The following is a 21,707-nucleotide window of genomic DNA, read 5'->3' on the forward strand; positions in this document are numbered from 1 at the left end:
TAACATTTCTTAACATCACATCACATTGCTATTGATGTGAGTAGCAGCAATGACAAATCAGTTGAATTTTCTGCCTTTGTGTCCTGTATCTGCTTATAAACCTGCCAGCACTTAAAGCTCTCTGATTATTCAGAAAAGTATCACAGCATTTACTTATGATTGTTTCCAAGTGAAAACAAAAAAAGGTTATATCTTCTTTCCAGAATAAATCTTCAGTGGAAGTGAGCTAAGCCCTCAGTGGTGAGTTTGAGTACATGCATGTTTCTGAAGCACCATTAGTTTCGCTGAACAATGTTCTAAAACCTTGAAAATCTCATCCTGACCTGAATGCTTGCCAAGGCCGTTTTCCCCTCATTTTTTAACGTTTTTTAAGATTGCCTGTTGGTTCAGCTGAATAAATTAATCCTCTATTACTGTCCTGCATCTTCATCTTTTTGATTCAGTACTATTTTTTCTCAATCTGAAGTAGTGCAAAGAGGCAGACAAAAAGATAAATCTTAAAAGGACACGTGAAAGCAAATCTTATGTGAATTTTCACACACACAACTCAAATTAATTCCAGCTTCAAACAGAAGATAAAGAAAACTTTCTTGTTCTTCTTTCATGTTGGTGAATTTCTACATCACCCTTGTCATAGAAAAAGCTTTTATTCAAAGTGTTTTGCAGCTTCTGTTCCCAGTCTATCCAGTGCAGTTAGGGCTAGCTGTAGGAGATGACCCCTTGCTTCTGGAGGGCGACTGCTCCATCCAGTCCATTTCGAGACTGTTTCTTTTGTTAGAAGGTGGTGCTGTTTTTTTGTGGTTTTGGGGTTTTTATTGTCTTTTTCTGATTTGAAGTTTATATGCTAAGGTTGCTGGGAAAAACATCCAAAGTGTTAATCAGGAATAAATATTAAATAATGTCTCTAAGCAGGTAAAGATTTATATGTTGATATATTTGCTGAGACTCCAGATGTTGCTGGCAGTTCCAGGCAGTACAGTGGTGAAGAAGCAGAATAACCTGCAGAGAGATAAAAGGCTATTTCAGAATAGCTGCAATTTGTTGACTGTGCTTTATCATAAATGCCTGTTGTCATCTATTTAGTCTGAGAAAAAATGAAGCAGGAAGAAGCTTCAAGTTTGTGGAAAAGCCCCACTTGATTTCTCAGTAATCTTCTGCTGAATGAACTGTAACAGTCATTGGGCAGTGACTCAAGACACTTGGTGTGTGCTCCAAGTGTCACGGATTTCAGAGAAGCGGGAAGAACATTTGCAGGAATGCAGAGGTGGGTGGCAAGGCCATGGTTTTGGGTAAGGATGAGTCAGGGATGTGGCGAATTGCACAACTCCTGCTTTGGTCACGGGAAGGCAGCATGTCTCTCTCCAACATCAAACTCTTACCTTCCGAGCGTGCACTTACAGACCCCAGTTAAGGCAGAGCAGGAAGCTTGGTCATTGGTCATATCAACACACATACCCTGTGTTGGGGTAAGTGAGTGTTGCAGGCGAGTGTGTAAAACCTAATGACATGCCTCTGTCAGTGACTGGGGAGCTTTTCTTGTTTAAAAGCTGGCTGATCAGGTCAGGGTGAAGTCAGAGGAGGGAGAAGCATTAAAATGACCACCCAGAAAGTGAAACAGGCTTTTTCATGTCTCACTGGAGCTGTGAATTCTTTACTTTCTGCAGTAGCTATAGGCCACTGAAGAATTAGCCCCTTTAAAATGTCCTATGATGTGCTAAGGAGATGCAGAGATAAAGCACTGACTATTTAATTTTACAGTTTAATTAGCCCTTATAATTCAGTTCAGTGTATCTTATTTGTTCGGAGCCGGGATGAATTATCATTCAGCACTGCTGTGTCAGGAGTCATCCTTTCTGCACTGTCAGGCTGCTGCCTTCTTCCTTTCAGCTGCAGTTTAATATCTAGGGTGTGTATTTGGCATAAATACATGTGCTTGAGGGGAGGGGACAACACTTCACTTTTGGCGTAAGTTTCTAAAGAAATGAGAGCCATGCAGCAGTTCCAGGTGTTCTGCCTGTCTTTCCATCCCCTCCCCAGTTCCTAAATAATTTCTGAGCATGTTGGCCACTTTCAAACCACGTTGAGAAGGTCAGTAGAAGACTGAGACAACCACACTGCTGCAGGTACATCTGCTGAAAGGAAAGCCATGCAAAACAGAGCTGGGGGACTTTCTGCTGGGCCACAGCCAGCAGTCACCTCCCTGTGCCCTGCTTGGATGCCAGCCCCAGCTCTGTTGTGTCCTTCTTGCTCAGTGTGAGAGGTGTGTGGAGACAGGTTGTGGGGAGGAAAGATCTGTTGGGTCTTCTGCCTGGGAAGGAGCTTGCCTTTAGTCCCTAGAATCAACATAAGAAATATTTCCAGTTTTCTGGTTTTCATTAGCAGAGTTCATGTGTAAAGTTCTTGTTTTTCTTGAAAAAAGCCTTTTTTCATAGACAGTCTGTATCAGCATTACTGAAATTTTGTTTTTATTACTTTTTTGCACAGATACAATGGCCAACACTAACTAATAAAAATTCATAAAGTGAGTTGCTGTAGCAGCAGACAGTGTCACATGCAGCAGTGCTGGTCAGTTTGGCCATTTTCCTTCAACTCTGACCTGAATTCTGACTGGGTAGCAATAAGTCACATGTTGTATGAAGGCAGCAATGAACAAGGAGAAATTCAGTCTGGATAAGCCCAAAACTAAACTTGATTTTTGAATGTTGCTGGGATTTTTTTGTTAGTCATTGGTTCTGTGTTTTTTCTCATGCAGAAGCAGCTCCAAAAATTACATTTTAACACAGCACTTTGATGTTACACCATTCTCTTGTTCTTGCAAAATGTATCTATAGCTAACAAACAAAAAGGAGGTAAATCTTGGTGAATTAACTTTGTTATGTGAATAAGCTGCGTGCTTGAAAGCTGAAGCACACTCTGTGCTGGCAGCTTGTGTTTGGAATGTTTGCATGTTAGCTTGTTGATCATTTGGAAGGTTTGGATGACACATTTACAATTTTTTTTTGGCCAATAAACATCTTGCTTTGCAATGACTTAACCTACGTATGTAGATCTTTGGTCCATTGATTTGGAAATAGAATTTCACTTTTTTTTTATAGACTGACTGGAGGTCTGTAAAACCAGAGGGATTCTGTGACACCATTTTCATTGTCTTAAGACGGAGTCATGAGATTTTTGTCGCAACACTCAGATTTTTTAGTAATTTGAGAATTATTGTTTCTTCTTTTCTCTGGAGCAAGTAAGGCCACAGAGCATGTTCATGTTTTACAGAACCTGCCTATTATATGTCAACCATGCTTCACTAGCATTTGAAAAGAGTGTGCTGAGCAGATGTGTGGAGCTGGCATAATAAGATGCTGAATGTCCATGACCCTTTGAATGCAAACTCAGGTATACTTTGTACAAAGAGCAATAGTTGAGTCAGCTTGCACTGACTCTATACAGCTCAGCTGTGGGAGGGGTTGGGCTCTTTGAATGCCTCCTTGAATCAACGTCTTGAAACAATGATTGCAGCCTAAGATTATCTACTGAAGTAGTTTTATGTTGTGGGATTTTTTTCTCCGTAAAAAAAAAAAAAACAAAAAAAAGAAAAAAAAAAAAAAACAACACCACCCAAAACATGCACACTTAGGAAAATGTCATTAAAAGTCTAGTAACCAAAGAAAAAAAAAGTTACCCTCTGGGTAAGCTCTTAAAAGTAGGGAACTGTCATCTAAACTCATGTGCATGGCATTAACACTGTGTCTTTATGTGTGTTCGTTATAATCTGTACTTTTTGCTAACACATCATGAAACACTTTCTACCATCATGTGAGGTCTGCCTTGTAAAGTACACATTTCATGAATGGCCACATGGTGCTGTAATCCCTCCTACATCTTTTTTTTTCCTTTTTATACTACATTTTTTAAATTATGTGAGTGTGTAATGATGATTTTTAACTGTGACTTGATGGAAGGCTAAGCACAAATCTAATGTGCAGTTTGACCTTTGTATGATCTAAGCAGGGTATTTTGTTGTTTTGTTTTTTGGTGGTTTTTTTTTTTTAAAGCATTGCTTTATGGTGAGTTTTTCCACACATTTTAGGATTATTTAATTTAGAATTTATTTCCCTAGTTTTCCTGCGTTCTTTGCATAATGGACTTTTTATCTTTCATTCAGCTGGTAACATGATAGTCTCAGAATAGAGATTGTTGCTTGAAATCTAGTTACTGAAGGTGGGATTAGACATAACTCCTGAATTATCCTGTTTTTACTGTTGTTTAGCTTCCATGCTCACATTCACACTGCAGATTACCAGTTTGGGAGTAACTTAATTTAAAAAGGATGACGATTAGTCCAGAGGAGTCCAAAAGAAAACAAGAAGAATGATCAGAGATTTTAAAAATTTACCTAAAATCACAGGAAAATAAAAACAAATAGAGAAGACAGGGAAAGAGGGGACTGTCATAACAATTCTGACTTTTTTATTTAAAAGGTTCTGCAGAGATAAAGGAACTGTGCTGTTCTTAATCAGTAATGATAACACAAGCGGTGGACTTGAATTGTATCGAGTTCTAGATCAGATATTTAGGAAGAGGTTTAAACAAGGACAGCAAAGCAACAGAATAGATTATACTTCAGGATTTTGAAGCTGGTAGTGGCATTTGAATAGCTGATCCTGCCTTCAGGCAAAAAGATGGATGGTGACAGTTCCCAGTCATTTTGAGTCTTTTTTACCCTTGATAAATAGGTTTAAACCTAAAACTTTCATCTTTCAGGAAGGAAATGGAAGTCTTGATTCTAAATCACCAGTAGTGGAGAATCCACTGCACTTGATAAGTTCTTTCAATAGTGAATTGTTCTCTCAGATAGTAAATTATGAGTTGTTTTTCCTCCTAATTTTTCTGAGAAGTCCAATTGACTCCTTTTCCTTGGATCTCACAGTGCATTTGTTTGCTATGTAAAGACTCATCAAATTTTTCCTGTGTAGACTTTCATGTGTAATTTCTTGCACACTGTCGTGCAGTCAACTCTCAGCCTTCTCTGTATTTTTTCCTTCTCATTCTCTTTTCAAGCTGAAGGCTTTTTATTTTTTTCATCATTCTTGTGATGCTGCATTGCACTTTGTTCATGTTTTGCTGAAAACGGACTCGGTGAATGGTCACATGAGTGCTATGTCAGGTCTTTGCTCCTCTCTTGTCCTGCTTCTCAGAAAAAGGGAAACTAGGATTATTCTGGCCTGTAAGGTCTCCCACGCTTCTGATAGTATGTGGAAGTATGCATGTCCTTGCCAGAACTACTCCTTCCCTGTGAATATGCTCTGCTTCAGGTTCTAGATGCTTTGGGTTTCATTTGCCATACTACGGTGCAAAATATCTGATGTCTTTCTTGCCTGATGGCTAAAGTGGCTCTTCACCAGCAAACCACTTCCTTCATTATTCTCTCCTTTTGCAGCTTTGTTTTCTGAAAATATTAACCGTTTTCTCCTATCTTCTGAATCACATATTGTCATGTTAAACTGTGTCGATTCAGAGCCTCAAGCAGAGTGATGTCCACAATCCCTCTTTGATGGGACAATTTCACATCTGTGACAGGGTAGCCATGTTGATTTTTAAATTCTATAGATTGTATACATGATATATACCGCCAAGTCACAATGAGTTGTTCTTTTGTTATACACAGTTTACTGTATGTCAGTTTCCATATGGACACTCCTAACACTGAGTTGCTCTCTGGAACAGCCATTTCCACAGGACAGCTGGAGTCACCCATACTGCCCTTGATAAATATATTCGTACAGGAAGCTGAATATGCAGTGCTGAGTGCATTGCAGCATCCTTTGCATAATAACTTTCCTAAGAAGTCAAGTCCCAAGATTTTATGCAAATGTAACAATCTCAGCCAAATCTGTGGTCCCATTCAATTTTGAAAATACATCTCTTCTATCTGTCGTGTTTGTTGATTTAATACTTTCCAAAGAGCTGCATCAGCTATTCTACTATTTGCAGGAAATTTATTGTAATACTTTTTAATTAGTTTTTCTGTTCTCCTATATAATGTGCAACATTTGCATCTCTGAATTACAGTGCAACATTAATCAGAGGTCCAGAGAGATCCTGGGCCAGACCTTTGGAAGAAAGTCTTAAATACAGGGTATCTGAAATTAGGTGATTTTAATTAATGCAGAGTTTAGCTGCTGATAGTCTTTTGTGGAGAGTTAGTGTTTACTCTCTTACTTGTTTCCAGCTATAACTTTGCATTACATAAATGAAAGCATAATTAATATTTCCCTTGTTTGGGACCCACGCAGGATACTTACCCGTGTTGGTGCTGTTCATTGTGAATTTATATATTAAACTACTTTGATATCCTCAGGAGAATGAAAAGTATAGGGTAAAAAAAAAAGACTGCATTGTTTAGCATGCATGAATGACTGACAAAATACAGCCTAAAATATTCTGGTAGATTTACAGGATAGTGAAATAGAGAAATACAAGGCTTTACAGTGTTACCTTTTAGCCATTCACTGGTCTGAGCCAGCTTACTAAACAGTTCCTAGAGGACTCTGTTGTAATTTTACAATGACGTGACCCAGACACATCACTTCAGAAGCTGAAATTTCTACTATTGAAATACCAGGTCCAGAAAGGGTGATTGATGAGGGGTGTTGCAAGTGTGCACTATTTTACTGTTAGCTTTGTACCACTGGGCATGTTGTATCCCTGCACACACCTCCTATTGAAGGCCAGGCCAGGCATAGATGCAGTTTTGAAATGAAAATACTTATTTCATAGAATATAGATCCATTAAGGTTGGAAAAGACTTCTAAGGTCATCAAGTCCAACTGTTAACCTACACTGCCAAGTCCACCACTAAACCGTGTTCCTGAGTGATGCATCTACATGTTTTTGAATGCTTCCGGGGATAATAATTACATCACCTTGCTGTATTGCTTGTTTTGTGTCTGGGATAAACTAGAGAGCAATAACAAAAAAGCAGACTGGCATAACATTTAGTTCAGCTTGCTGTGGAGAGGCAGTCTAGCTAGTACTCTGCAAGAAAGGAAAAAGGCTTCATGAAGCCAAAGTTTTTAACTGAAGTCTGCTCTATATAGTCCTTGTTCTGTATAGTCCTGTATAGCTATATAGCTCTGTATAGTCCAATTCAGCTATGCCAGTACTATTATGACTGAAATAACAGTATAGGTGACATAGGTGTATCAGTAGAGAAATGCCCTATATCAACACTCCTGATTCTAAAGAAAAGGTTGAAAACATGACCACAACATAAGGATGAAGGCTACAAGAGAGGCACTACAGACAAAAGTTAGAAGATAAACAAACTCCTTGATTAGAGAGGCTGGCAATACCATGTAGTCCCAGGCAGGCAGTACCTCAGCCCACTCCTATTTGCAGCTCATCCTTGAGGAGGATCATTGGAGCATCCCAGAAGTCCCCGGTGCCTTATGTGCAGAGGATTGCTTTGCCACAAGTTCATGCTAATGCAAGATGTTATGAAAACTTCATTTCAAAATACCTTTTTCAGAAGATAAATGTTGAAGTAACTGATCTTATTTAAGTCCTAAAAAGGTGTAAGTTCTATGTTAGAGCTTTTACATGACCTCCCCATGAAGCTATGCCGCAGGGCAGGTAATTGACCTCTGACATAGTTGATGAGTAAAGATTGCTGGGCAGTTGTACTCTGAGTGTGTGATTCTCAGTTGTATGGCACTGTAAAAGGAAATTGTGCTTCCTTTATAAGAAGGACACAATATGCCTGTCCCTATTGATGTTAGGTGGCTGTTGGTTCTTGTTTGCTTCCATCATACTGAATTTCTAGCAAGCACCCTTTTTGTTTAAGGAGAAACAGTGTATGTTAAAAGAGTAAGAGGCAGACAAAGCTCTTACAGAGAACAGGTTGGGAGTCATCTTTTCCTTGATTTTTCCTGCTTTGCCTGCAAGGATGAGGAAACCAGCTTCTCCTTGTTTGTAGAGTTTTGTATTAAATGCAAAGGCAGCAGCCTCCTGAAGTGAGATGAAAAATAATAGGAGCTAAGAGAGCCTCCATTTTTTAAAGCCCAGCAAATCACTTTGATTGATTTTTTCCCCCTAACTTGCAAGTGGTTTGTAAATGGTTTTAAATAAAGATTTTGCTCATGTAAATAATAAAATTGGAATTAATCAGAAGTGTGAAGGGGCAAGCTCACATACTTCTGAGGCTTTATTTTATTTTGCTTTTATTAAAAAAGACATCGGGGAATATATTATTAATGAAGCTAAGTATCATTGATTGAAGCCTGCAAATAATTTTTTTTTATGAGGACTCCAAAAATATACCTTCAACAACAGATCAGTTAAAACTAATGGGATTTACTAGTATATATAAAATAAATCAGGAGACATTAAGTACAGGAAGAGCGTTGTGGGAATTGGTGTATCCATTGGTGTGGTGGTGTCCTGACCCACTCTTCCCAGTTGCACTGATGGGCTGCTGGGCATGAGAATATTTGTGCAACTTCATCATGTGGGATCCAATCATGATCCCACTCAGAGAAGGCAAGCCTGGTGCTCAAGCCTAGAAAATACGTGTCCCATTTTGAATCCTTCACAATAGGTGTTTGAGTGCAAATAAGGTGATGTGATGTATAATGAGGGCACATACCTATTTTTTTGCAAGAGCACTTTCATGTGGGTGTTGTTAATCTGAAAAGTTTCACCCGGGAGAGCATTTAATATGTTGTGATTGATAGGTATCTAAAAATATGCAGAACATACTTGAACAAATGGAGCATTGATTTGCCCTTTTCTTCTCCAAATAGCTTAAGGTAATTGATTTTTTTTTTAAAACTGTTAGGATTTTTTATGCTATGTGAGTGCTGCTTAGCTTCCATAAAAGACTCTGAGTAGAGTCCATAGAAACAAATGGTTGAAATCTAAAGTATTATAAACCATGTTTTAAAAAAAAAAAGGCACATTTGAATAAGGACCAGAACAGACTCGATTTTTCTAATAATTCCTTGCTTGTTCCCTGGTAGAGCAACCCACAGCTGGGTGTATAGCAACTGGTTACATAGTGCAGAAAATCAGAAATTCGAGCTGTCCTGTGTTTGGGGAGGTGGGAAGCACACACAGTTCTCTGTTTCGGAAAGGGAAGTTCCTCTGTAGCATTTGTGAAAGAGTGACCTCCCATCTCAGCTGTCCTCTTGGGATGAATGAGCTTATGTGAGCCTCCTTTCTCCAGGCTTTTGGTCCTGAATTTACTGTTCTCGTGTTCAGAGACATGACCTTACCAGCAAAAGGATGGGCTCTGGGACTTTGATGAGTCAGTTATGCAATCTCACCCCTCCTTTCACTTCAGAAAAGAGAATATGTATTGAAATTTTCTATCAAGGCAGCTAATACCTGTCTGGTTTGGATTTTTCACTCTTCTGATGAGCATTTAGGTTTAACATCCTCTACAAAACCCGGAGCAGGACGTCCCTGCTCTCTTGCTTCTATGAATCTTGTGATCTTTTCGTCTTTGTCTTAAGGCAACTTGCTGCTGTCATCCCTTCTTACTGTCTCTATTGCTTCCCCTTTTCTTTGCTCTCCTCCACTCCCTTCTGTCTTTCGATTATTGCTATCTGCATCAAGCAGCAGGAAGATAATGTATTCAGTAATTTAGATGCAATCTATTCTTTCCAGTAATTTCACTTGAAAAGTTTACTTCAAAACTACCAGGCCAAGGCATCCACTCAAAGCTTTCTGTTTGAGTAAATACTGTCAAAGCATTATGCCCACACTGTCCTGTGGTATTTGCAGAAATGCCTTTTTTTTTAAATGTAGGTTTTATTTCTGTATAAAGATAAAAAGCAGCGAAGATAAACTTAGAGAAGAATTCAGGATACTAAATTCAGGATATTTCACTTGCACGTCCATGTCCGAATTGGGTTGTGCACTAATCAGGAAGCAAGGAGCATCTGCCTTTTTAATTCGATTGTTTTAAAATTTTATGCTGTCTGTGCATTTTCAAATTATGGCAGTGATCCTGCAACACTGAGGTCAATGAAATTACTGATACGCATAGTTAATCATGAGACAAGCCTTTGCAGACTGTATTTAGGGGTCTGGGGAATCATGCAGAATGAAAATCAGGTTTAAACTCTCTGAGATTTTTCTCGTCTTTTACTAGAATCCATAATTTTAAACAATTTTGCTGCCTCTGTAATATTTAGGAGGAGCCCTGGTCTTTTATTATACAAATTCAATTATTCATTGACTCAAAAAATGAGGAGAAACCGAGAAGAGTTTTTTAATTTAAAGAGTGTCTTCAGTTTTCTCTCTCTTAATCTAGTATTTTACATTTTAGAAGAAATTATATAAATTGTGACTCAGAAAATCATCAGAATAGCATTTAAATACGTTAATTTGGCTATGTCCTCAAGCTCCCAAAAATAAAGCATAAGCTAGTGCTTAAGTGAGAATTTTTCACCTAAATTGGGGAAACAGAAGGGAGAAGCATAATCCATGTTCTTAGATAAGGAAAATTCCAAGTTGAATTTATCCTACAAACTTCTCAATCCAGGAAGGTTTTATTTTATTCTTTGTCTCACAGAATTTGTAGTCCATAAGTCTGTTCCATGAAGGCCAGTTTTTTCATTTTGACCGTGGAACAGTGTAAGCAGCTTCCTGTTTTTTCTTCCAGTTAGGCTTGCTCTCCTGATGCTGTGTGTTGATCTAAAATATGCGGTCAATATTTTAACATTCTGAAAATACAGTGTAATCAGAAACTACCCAAGCTTCTTTTTTCCTCCTTTCATCTTTTGTTATCTCACCTATTGAACTGTCATTAAGCACCGGGAGGAGACGTACAAGAGGGTAAAGTAAAGGTGATGAAGTTGCTCTGGTTTATCTTCTCATCTCTTAAGTTGCAGGTACCTATGCCATATTTTGCTTATGTGCAAGCCTGGTCACAGCTGGTTTTACCCTTTCCTTTTCCTTGAACTTGCATGTACTTGAGATTGGTACTTAATTTCTTTCTTGAAGCAAGAGTTTTCGTATTGACTTTAAAAAAAAAAAAAAAATCACGAAGTGCAGTACAGGGATAAGGTATTGCATAACCATGAAATAACCTCAAATCCAGCCAGTGGTGCAGGCTGGGGGTGAGGGGACAAGAATCTGCATAAGTTCCAGCAAATAGAAAGTTGGAAATACCATGCATATCTGTCAGTTCATCCAGAGGAAGCTTTTGGAAAAAAGCTTTCAAAGTAAGCTGAAAATCGTTTGCACATTACTACACTTACTGTGCAGGCAGAGGTGATCCAGGGCTGCCTTACAACAGTTACTGTTGGGTGGTGCTTGCTCTGACATGACTGCCCAGATGGAAAGTGTGTTGAGAAGCAGAAATGATCATTCTTTGATTCATCTGCAGAAGGTTCTTCATCTGAAATGAGCAAGGAGAGAACTCAAGAAGCAAAACTGTTGATACAGTATAAAAAAAGGTTTTTGACCAAAATGTTTGTAGTACGCATATAGCTTAATGTGATTCCATATTTACTGTTCACCCTAAAGAGATCTTACATGCATTTACAAAGGTTTAGAAACTAGTTGTAAGATTCTCAGTTTCACTCCTTACCTTGTAAAAGCTTTGAATTTCTGTAGGAAGTAATTTGAAAGCATTCAGATGAGAGATAATAGATACGTGTCTGTGTGGAACCTTGTGATGAGATTCACCTATTTTTCTTCCCACCAGGTTTGGAGGAGACCAGCCGGTCTACATCAATATTATTAGAGATCCTGTCAACCGATTCCTATCCAATTATTTTTTTCGACGTTTTGGAGACTGGAGAGGAGAACAGAATCACATGATCCGTACCCCCAGCATGAGGCAGGAGGAAAGATACCTGGTATGTTCAAATTAAAGGTTTCAATTACCAATTTCCCCTCATTGTTATGTAAAGCTGTTATTCAAACTGGATGCTTGAATCGTGGGAGACAGATGCATCTTCCATCTTGTGTTTTTCCTCTGTCATTCTTGCCTGGTCCTTAGTTTGCTCAGCTTTACTGTGTGGAGTGTTGCCAATGAATTCAGTTTGATCTTGAATAAGCTGACAGCAAGTTCCAGATTGCCACCGTTGAATTATGGTCCTTCCACTGAGTTGGATTTGCACTGTATAGTAATATAATAATTCTGCCTATATTTATCACTGTGAATATTCACACAGATTTTTAGGTTCAGACTATGTCTGTAACTGTGCAGCCTCAGAGGAAAATTGAGAAACACAGCAATTCAGTGAGCTCAAGTCTCTAAGTTGTTTGTAATGTTCTTAATACCAGGGCTCTAATCTCAGTTCTTGCTTTGGTTTTGTCGTCTGTTGTCTTTTTTGGGTTAAGATTATGGAAATAATGCTGAATAAGCTATTCATAATAAGTTTTAAATTTGTACGACTACTGAACACCTGCCAGCTTTTGTTGCATACCAAGGTCCTGTGGCAGTGGGTGTTCAATGAGTGCTAAATAAGAAACACGGAAACTAGGGAGGTAATTGGTTTGTTTTATATTGATCTCTTTGCATGTACACTGACACCTCTCAAAAAAAGCAAAATGGGGGAATTGCTTCTTGCCCTCTCTCTGATGGAGATCCAGTTTGATTGGACTCAGCCTTCAGCCATACTTGAACCTGCAGAGGGGTCAGTGAAACAGCAGTGACAGGACAGCTTGATGGTCTGCTATGAGATGTTGCAGGCCAGACAATGTCAAAACAGGAGATGTCTGTGGCTTTTGGAGGAGAAAGAGAGGGTGTTTTTGTGATGTTTTGAAGAGGCAGTAGAGTACAAGATATGTGATGAGCCATAGAGAACACAGCTCTGAACAGCTGCCACACAACATCTTTCAGCCCTAGCTGAAGTTAGATGAATCCAAGGAGGGCTGGGTTTTTTTACGTGTTACAGGACTGTTATGATTTCTTTTGTCTTTACTTCTGTTGTTTGTCATGCAGAGCCCTGTGAACAGACAAGCTTATAAATTATGAGTAATTGAAGGGGGAGGTATCAGTGTAACTGTCTAATAGCCTTAAATTTAATGTCATCTGCTATACAGATATGAACTGCGAAAGGTATCTTACTTGCTATATGGATAGAGACCCCAAAGAGGTCCCTATGTTAGCTGAGTGGGTCTTGACCTCCTGGTGTGCAGAGTTAGAAGACTTTGCATGTAGTGTGTGCATGGATTTCTGCTTCATCATCTCTGAATGGGACAAGAGGGTTGAGGAAATTAGTGAGGGGTGGGGGTTTTTACTACAACTTTATTTTTTAACCCGGCTACATTTTCTTTTTTGGAAATGTTGAAAGTGAGTGGTAGAGTCTGTACTTTATTTTGAGCGCCTTCTCATTTGAAATGCAGGGATTGGCACCTCTTACGACTGACTCTGTAAAACCTGGTACTATTTCAGTACTGACTGTGCACCTTATGATTATGTATAGCCAGTGAAATTGTACTTCAAGCAGAACTGAAACAAATAGATCGAATTAATGGTGTGTTGGTTTAAAAACTAATAGAAATTACCTTGCATTTTCACTGGCATTGGTATGTTCTTCAAGAAGGTAATTATTTATATGCATATGCAGATATCGATGCCTACACAGATCAGTACAAAAGCTATAATGAAAAAGAAATAAAAAGTGTCTGACTGAGGTCAGTTATCATTTTGTTCAAAAGGCAGTTTGATGATCTGAGGCACCATTAGCATCCTTAATAAAAACTATTTTTGCATTTTCATTTTGATTTTCTCTGTTGGTAAGTCAGTGTTAGAATCCTGGAAGTGTTTCTGGAACCTGTTTTCCATCCCTCCTTGGCAGACTTTGGCAGTCACTTGCACTCCTCAGAGAGAGTGACAGTAACATATAGAGCTCTTGCCAGTGAAATTAATTTTCATGAAAGCCATGCATTCTGAATGTTCAGCATTTGTAATGCGTGAGCCATCCAACCACATCATATATTGCATGCCCGCATTTTAATCTTTTCCTCAGCGGTTCAAGAAAATCTGCTTGCATATTTCTCAAAATTCAGGTATTAGAGATTTTGGAATCATAGCTTCAGAAATCTGCAAAATGGATTGTCTGATCTAGCTGTGAGGAAAGTAAGCAGCTGATTTTACCTCTGAGCCTGAGCCAGTATGCCACTTTAGCACAGGACTGATGGCTGGCCTAATTGCAGGTCTCATAACTTTTGCAGTTCTTCCTAATATTTTTTTAAATGCAAAACTCACCATGAAATATTACTCTTTTTTATGGGGGCCTATTTAAGTATAATCTTAGATTTAGCATATTAAATAGTTTCAACATTGATCACAATATCAAACATAAGTTGTTTGGAGTGAGGTGTGCCTGACCATGAGCAGATACATGAAGGCAGGGGGAGGATATGAGCTTTTACTTTTCTTCTTCCATCATGCCTCAGATGAACAGCTAGGAAAATACATAACTGCTGATTGATCCATGGATTGATCCATGACACTGGGCTCATTGCTGGAGTATTTGAGAAGCCTTGTGTTGACAGCAGTTATAGGCTTACCAAAAAATGGACTGGAGAAACTGTAAATATAACTTCTCTGTTTTACCAGAAGAGACGGATTTGCAGGCAAAAGGTGTGTATCTTTGGAAACTGAGCCTTAGAAACTGATTGTGCTTTTATCAACCATGACGTTCTTGGCGTCCTATCTCTTGGAAGGTTGTGTGAGCAACTGGGAACATTTCCAGGCTATCCTGGCATCTTCATCAACAGCTGCCAGTATTAGCCTTTGCCCTTGAAAAGCTGAGGGCAACATCCATATTCCCTCAAACTGCAGTGTGAAGGTGTGGGAGCTCAGCTGCTCTAGAAAGCAGGCTCTTAAGGGAGGAAAAGCATTTAAAGATCAGGTTTTGTGTCTGATGAACACCAGGTTGTGATGCCCTTGATGGAAGGATTTCCCTCCCCTCAGTTCTGATCCTTAAGAAAAAAAGGGAGTTGAAAAAGCCCAAACTATCTTGAAGTCTGGTAGTACCTTGCATGCTGGTTTTTTAACATTGAAAATCTGAACTGCTGACATTGCAAAGGTCAGAAATGGAGACAGAAATTTCCACCGTTCACTGATCATTTGAAATTTTCTCAGAATACAGCTTCAGGCTTTGACTCTGTTCCAGGAAATGCAGCCATTCATTCAGGAGTCAAATAAATTGTTCTAAACGTTTTGGTAAATGTCTGTGTTTACCAAAATTCAACTGAAAGTCGGGATAGAAAACAAGCCTTTTATTCACGAGTCGGATGTGGTAGAGGCACCTGCTGCAGTGTGAGACTTTTTACCCAGATCCACCAGCTCCTTGCCCTGACCTGGCATTTTCTCTGCTGGAGCGAGCTACTGTTAGTCACCTGAAGAAATCACTTCCAAGCTTCTCCAAAATAAATAGTGGCAGCGTGGTATTGTGGGGTATGGCAGAGAGGTAATTAATGGCGAGCACCTTGAGTTGAGTCTCAAGCACACTGATGTGACTGTCAGTCCTACATTATGGTCCTGTAAGATGAGATAAATTCACAGAAGTTAAATTACATTCATTGTAGTGAATGTGTTTCAGGTTGAACTAGAGTTCTTAGAGTAAATGCCCTTCAATAAAGCAAGGAAACCCTTTTCAGTGCAGCTGTGAGTGCTGCAGGTACCAAGCAAAAGAAAAATACGCATGAGATGCGATTTAGTTCAGGGCTTGTGGAAGTGCAGAAGGTAGGAAGCACCCCTGATGAAGAGGGACTACCATTAATATTTTAAAGGTTTATATTAAAATTGTTCCTTCCAGAAGGCTTGTTTGTCATTATCTAGTATTTATTACAACTTCAGCGTGAGACATCAAATATAAAAAAAGGCATGTATAGGGTTTTCATCTTTTCTTAATACTTGGTAAAACTTTGATCTAAGACCACTAAGGCTGAATGAGTGTGTGAAGCAGCATGTTGTTGCCTGAATTACAGGAAATCTGGTTACGTGGGATTCTGATCTCTGTTAGGCTCATGAATATCATGGCTCCTAGCTCACTCCAGTAAAAGATCTCTGAGCTAATATATCAGAAATCAGACACTTTGAATTTAAAAAATCATTCAGTAAGATAATAACTTGTCACCTTCCTATAGAATGTTTCAGATTTTCCTTATAATTATCAATTAAGTTTGCACGGCATCTCTGTGTGGCTCTGCATAGTCTTATCAACTTCATCTCTGAAAATAAATAAGCTTTTTTCAGTAAAAATTAAAAATATTCTAACAATATTCAGCCTCATTTATGTTAAAGATTACTCATGCAAGGGATCCCATAAAGGAGCATCTGTCCTTTTGTCTTTTAAATGAAACGTTAAAGTAATTATTAAAAGTGTATTAGGATTACTGCAAAGGAGGGAAGTAAAATTCAAGCACTGTCAGGGAACTTGCACACCAAATTTCTTATAATAGGGAAAAAAAAACGTTCCTTTTGCAACGTTACCTTTTATAGCTAAATATTTAAACTAATGTTGTTTAGGTTATTTCATAAATTTCAAACAAAATTATAGAGAAAGCTGAATGGGTAAACTCCACAGAACGATTTTTTTTATTCCTGAATCTTGAGAATTTCTTTTTGTGACTTCCATGGTTTTCATTAATATAAGAATATTCACTAAATATATTTAACCAGTTTTATTATTTATATCCTCAAATTTCTATCTACAAGAAAAAATACTGTTTTACCAATTGCACTGGGTTTTGGACAGCAGCTGGCTATCTTATTTCCTGTGTTTATCTGCATAATACCGTGGGTAATTATATTATGAATTATCATCAGTAGTTGCTATCAGTTGTCATCGCTGAGCTTTCTCCTGCATGACTTTAGATAAGTTTCTTGAAGCTTTTCAGTTGCCAGAGACGTGGCCTCCAGGAGAGACCATGGTAGGGAGCCCATGCCTTCATCTTCTGACTGTCACTCTCGTGTATATCTCTGTAAAAAAAAAAAAAAAGCAGGGAGAGAGTTGCCTGCCCTCAGATTGGTGCAGTGAGGCCATAGAGGGTTCATGACTCTGATTTTCCTGTTGAGGGGCTACAAGTGTCTGTTGATTGAGTGTGGGAAATTTTGGGGAGGCTCTGATAACTTTGTTAACATTGTTTAGACTGGAAATCTGAGGCATGCAGAGGTTAAAATTATTTGCCTTTGTCTGTGCAGTGCATACGAGATACTAGGGATTGGAATATATAAATTAAAAAGAACATTTTTCACTTACTGCGTTCCTAGCTGTAGTTACGAGGCTAAACATTTTATGCACTCTGTGTTTTCCCTGACATACCCCCAGACACACAGTAGTCATTTTAGTGCCTGTGTTACAAACTGCTGCTGGGGCAGTTTGATTTGGTCACTGATGTGCTGCAGTGCAGCTTTGCAGCTGTAGATCTGGTTTGGGGATCACACAGTAGCCCCAATCCCTGTGGCTGGGACAGGGCTGCTGGGAGGGCACTGCTGAAGTACAGCCACCTGTCAGCTGACCCAATTAGAACAGTTTACTGCTTCTTCCCTCTAATGAGTGCTTTTAATAGTCTCCAGCTGTTCCCTTTTACTGCATTACCTCTTCACAGCAAAATTTCTGGCCCATTTTTGCAGCTCTTCATCTATTGTGTGTGCTCTAAAACACCATTTTTCCCCTTAGATTCTCCCATTTTGTATTAATAATTTATTGAACCACAAAGTTAATGGTAATTTAGACCTCAGCTGGAGAAGGGACTGATTAAACAACTTATAAAACATAATATTAAAGGAAATATTTTCATGGCTGACATTACTTTTCAGTGACTTTAATTTACAAACCAGTATTTTTTTAATATTCCCCTGTGGAGTTTGCATTCCAAACATTGCAGCATTATGCATTTATACAAGAGCAAGAAAAATGTGCCTTCCTAATCTGTTTTCATTCAGTAGTCTGAGTCAATTGCACCTAGTAAATACTCAATATAGCATTGGATAAGATTGCAACACCAAAAACTTCCATGTAATTCACAATACATACTTACATTAATAGCAAATATAAGATTTATACCACGCTTTTTTTTTAATGATACCTTTCTGTATCGCCATTCTCCTTTTTGTGGAGACAGGATACAGGGTAACAACAACATGTTGCTTCAGAATGTAAAAAGGTGAGGGTTTTTTTCTTGCAGTGTTGTAGTGGCCTGAAAATTTCTGGCTGTTGCAAATGTTAAGGAACTGCACAGGAAACCAGAAACCCAGTAGCAGTAGAGGTCCAAGCACTAAGTACCCACAATCTTATTTAAATGTAACATTATTCCAGGGTCTTACCATATACTATGTCTCGGTAGTGCTTTATAGGACATTTATATACATAAGAACTTACGATCTTTTATTAAAGGACCTTGCTGTATTAAGTTTAAAATGATGAATCTTCATTTTTATGGTGATTAAGCCAAGTTTTTTATTTGTGCCTTTCTGAGCGTGAATACAGGACAGCTCTTGATGTTCTCTTTTGTGTTCTTTTTTGGGTTTTATGTGTTGCGGTAGCTTGTGGAACTAGTTTTCTCTAGCTTCTCTATAGGAAGATACTGTTTGTAGAGTGGAAAATCCCAACCACAGACAAAGATTCTAATATATTGATAGCAGCTTTCTAAGGCCATGTAAACTGTATAAGAGAAGAGGGTATGTCTGTGTTATATTTTCGGGAGATATATTTTTGAATGATTGAACAAGAACAGAAAGGAACATTCTTGGGCAGCCCAGGGATTAAAGCCAGCCTTGCCTTCAGGGAAGGTGGGAAAACAGTTTGCGGGGGATAATCTTTATTTCACCTAGAAACTGACGGACTCTCACAAGCCTTTTGCTGTATTAGGAGCGAGATCTTCTGTGTGTGTTGGCTGGTTCTATCATAGCATCCGCTTGGTCCTCAGTAGCAGTCAAAAAAGGCAAACCAAAAGCAATAGAGATCAGTACAGAGAATTTCATTGTGTATAAATCTCTAGTGTGTCTGCACTTGACTACTTTCATTTGACATTTGTGACCTCCCATTCCCAAAATGGGATTGAAAGAACTGGAAAAGCCTCAGAAATGGGTAGGAGCGATGATGAAATAATTTCCTGATGAGGAATGACAAAGATTAAGACTCTTCAAAAGAGGAAGAAGTAAACAATGGAAAGGATACAAGAAGGCAGATTTTCAGGAGGCATGAAAAAGTGACCTCAAGGATGATTGCTTGAGGGCTGTTTCAGTGTAAGACTAATAGAAGGTCACAACTGGAGTGGGTAATTGCCAGATCCAGTAAAAAATAGAAAGATGCAATACTTTGGACAATATGTAATTAAGCTGTGGAAGTCCTTGCTGGTCATTGTTGTGAATAAGTTTATATGTATCCAAAAAGGAAATATTTTAGGAAACATTTCTTCACAGAGGGAGTGGTCAAGCACTGTAACAGGCTTCTTAGAGAGGTGGTCGATGCTCAAGGCATGTGGACGTTTAAGAGCAATTTGGACAACACCCTTAACAACACACTCGGTCAGCCCTGAATAGGTCAGGCAGTTGGACCAGAGGATCCTTGTAGATCCCTGTCAACTGAAATATTCCACTCTAATCTGTTTTTAAAAGTGCAACTATGTAGCCCCCAAGGGCTGTTAATTATCAAAGCAGCACCTCTTCATCAGAAAATATCTGACCAGTGCATATCTAGAGCCTCAGGGGCACCCAGAGAAAGGTCCTGTGTGTGTAGTAAATGTTCCTTATAGCCAGTACTGATTTTCTGAAATTGGTTTCTTCTCTGGGTGACTCAAAAGCAAACTTTATACATGCTTACAAGTGAATTCTACTACTAGGTGATTTACATAAGATAGTTAAAATTATAGACATCTCCAGCTGAATGTGTTGTTTCTTGACTTTGAAGTAGTTGAGTGTTCTTGGGTATATGCCATAGTGGCTAAGACTTTGTTGTCTTACATCTCTGCCAATCAAATGAATTTTTGTAAGTTCCAAACTGATGCTGAAGCTATTAATTGTTAACACTGTCATGACTATTCTCAAATTTATCTTTAAAAGCTAAGATAAAAATGCATTTAAAGTATGAACTGCATCCACAGTTTTACACTGCGCACTGTAATAGTAAAGACACCAGAAGAGAAGATGTAAAAATCCTTAAAATAGTGGGTTTAAACATTTGTTTCAGTGCATGCTTTTCAGAAATGCAAAGTCTCTTTGTTTTTATTTACAGTAATCTCAGTATGGGTGAGTTTCAGGTGTTTGATAATTTTTGTAAGCCTTGAGTATTTGCATTTTCAGTTCTCATGTACTTTGTTAATGTGAAAGTAACAGGAGGACACATCTAAGGAGATAACACTTACATGATTCCCAGTAAGGGATGATTTAACAATGATAATTAGCTGACAAATAACTATTTTAGGTGAACGAAAACAAGAGGATCTGTGTGTGATACGGATGTTATCTTCAGTGCATAGTCTAGCATTTTGGGCATTATGAACCTGAAAGAAGTGTTTAATAGTCCTCAAGTAAAGCTAATTATTGATTGATATTTTGTTTGTCTTAAGTTGGAATACAGTGGTTTTTAGAACTGGAATGTTTTATCATCCAGAAAAAAAGAATGCCTTCAATTTCTGTTAGTATAAAATTTTAAATCAATATTTTTAAAGTTACAGTTTATACATTGCATAAATAACAGAGATGGGGCATTGACCAGCAAATAGTCTGTCTTAAAAATATGGTGTAATAATGCATGTGTGTGTGTGTATTTAGTAGTAGGAGTCAGACTTTTGGAAATTATGCTTAATTAACAATTTTTTTGAAGACTTGTCTGATGAAATCATGGTAGGTGTCCCTAGAAAACCATCCTATAAAACCTCCTAAATACATTCCTTGCTAAGAGTGAGCCTGTTTTCTCTTCCTTGTTGTGTTATGCTTTAACCACCTTAAATGAAAGCTCTTTTATTGGCAGTCGGATGGGGAAGGAAACTGCAGAACCTTTTACTCCTCCTGACAGAAGAAGGGCAGAGAGAGACAGCCCTCCTCTTACTGCCAGCATATTGAATGTGTTCAGGCTGTGGCATGATACTGTAATTTCAAGCAGTCAGATACTCACTTCACTCCCTAGGTGTCAAAACCTGCAGGAACTGACAATCCATGAAAATAAAACTGAATTTATTAGCCCGTTTTATTCCTTGTCTGTCATTCTCCTTCCTCTTTCCTTTTTGTGGTTTATACCTAAGTTTTCTGGCTGTCAGAGCTGCCAGCAAAGTGAAATAAGCAGAGATCCTGATCTCTAAAACTTCCTTCAGCTACAGCAAAGCTGAAGCTTTGAGGTGGTAGATGGCAAAGAGAGCGCAGGGCAGTAGATTTAGGGGAACTGCTCACCCGTGGTGCACGGCTGACGTGGTGAGGGATAGGCATGTCTTTATACAAGCATCCAAGGCTGTCCTGGGCCTTAGGTGTTTGTTGACAACAAAATATTTTCCTATCATGTAATTTTTTGGTGCTGGTGTGGACTCTTCTGTTGACTGCAGGATGGCTGGGTCACACTTGTGAATTCTGTATTTTTAAGACTGATGTAGTTTATGTTGAAACCATATGGAAGCAGAGGTGGCATTTTGTGGAAAAAAGGGATATCAGTGCCCAGATATACTGAAGACTTAGTTTATTCCAGTTATTCTGAAGTTTTTAAGGTTTATTATAACCTACAGAGTAAAATCCTGTGCCTTATCCTGGT

General features: G+C 38.5%; 1 protein-coding gene across 2 annotated transcripts in view; it reads left to right on the forward strand.

Moving 5' to 3' along the window:
* Positions 1-21,707, forward strand: part of UST (uronyl 2-sulfotransferase) — a 170,475-nt gene that overhangs the window by 85,926 nt on the left and 62,842 nt on the right. For both annotated transcript variants that reach the window (XM_048297608.1, XM_048297609.1), the window contains exon 5: positions 11,708-11,861. In XM_048297608.1, coding sequence (XP_048153565.1) covers positions 11,708-11,861 — 154 coding nt within the window. The remainder of the gene's footprint in view (positions 1-11,707; positions 11,862-21,707) is intronic.

Source organism: Corvus hawaiiensis, chromosome 3 (assembly GCF_020740725.1).
Source record: "Corvus hawaiiensis isolate bCorHaw1 chromosome 3, bCorHaw1.pri.cur, whole genome shotgun sequence".
Classification (NCBI taxonomy): Eukaryota; Metazoa; Chordata; class Aves; order Passeriformes; family Corvidae; genus Corvus; species Corvus hawaiiensis.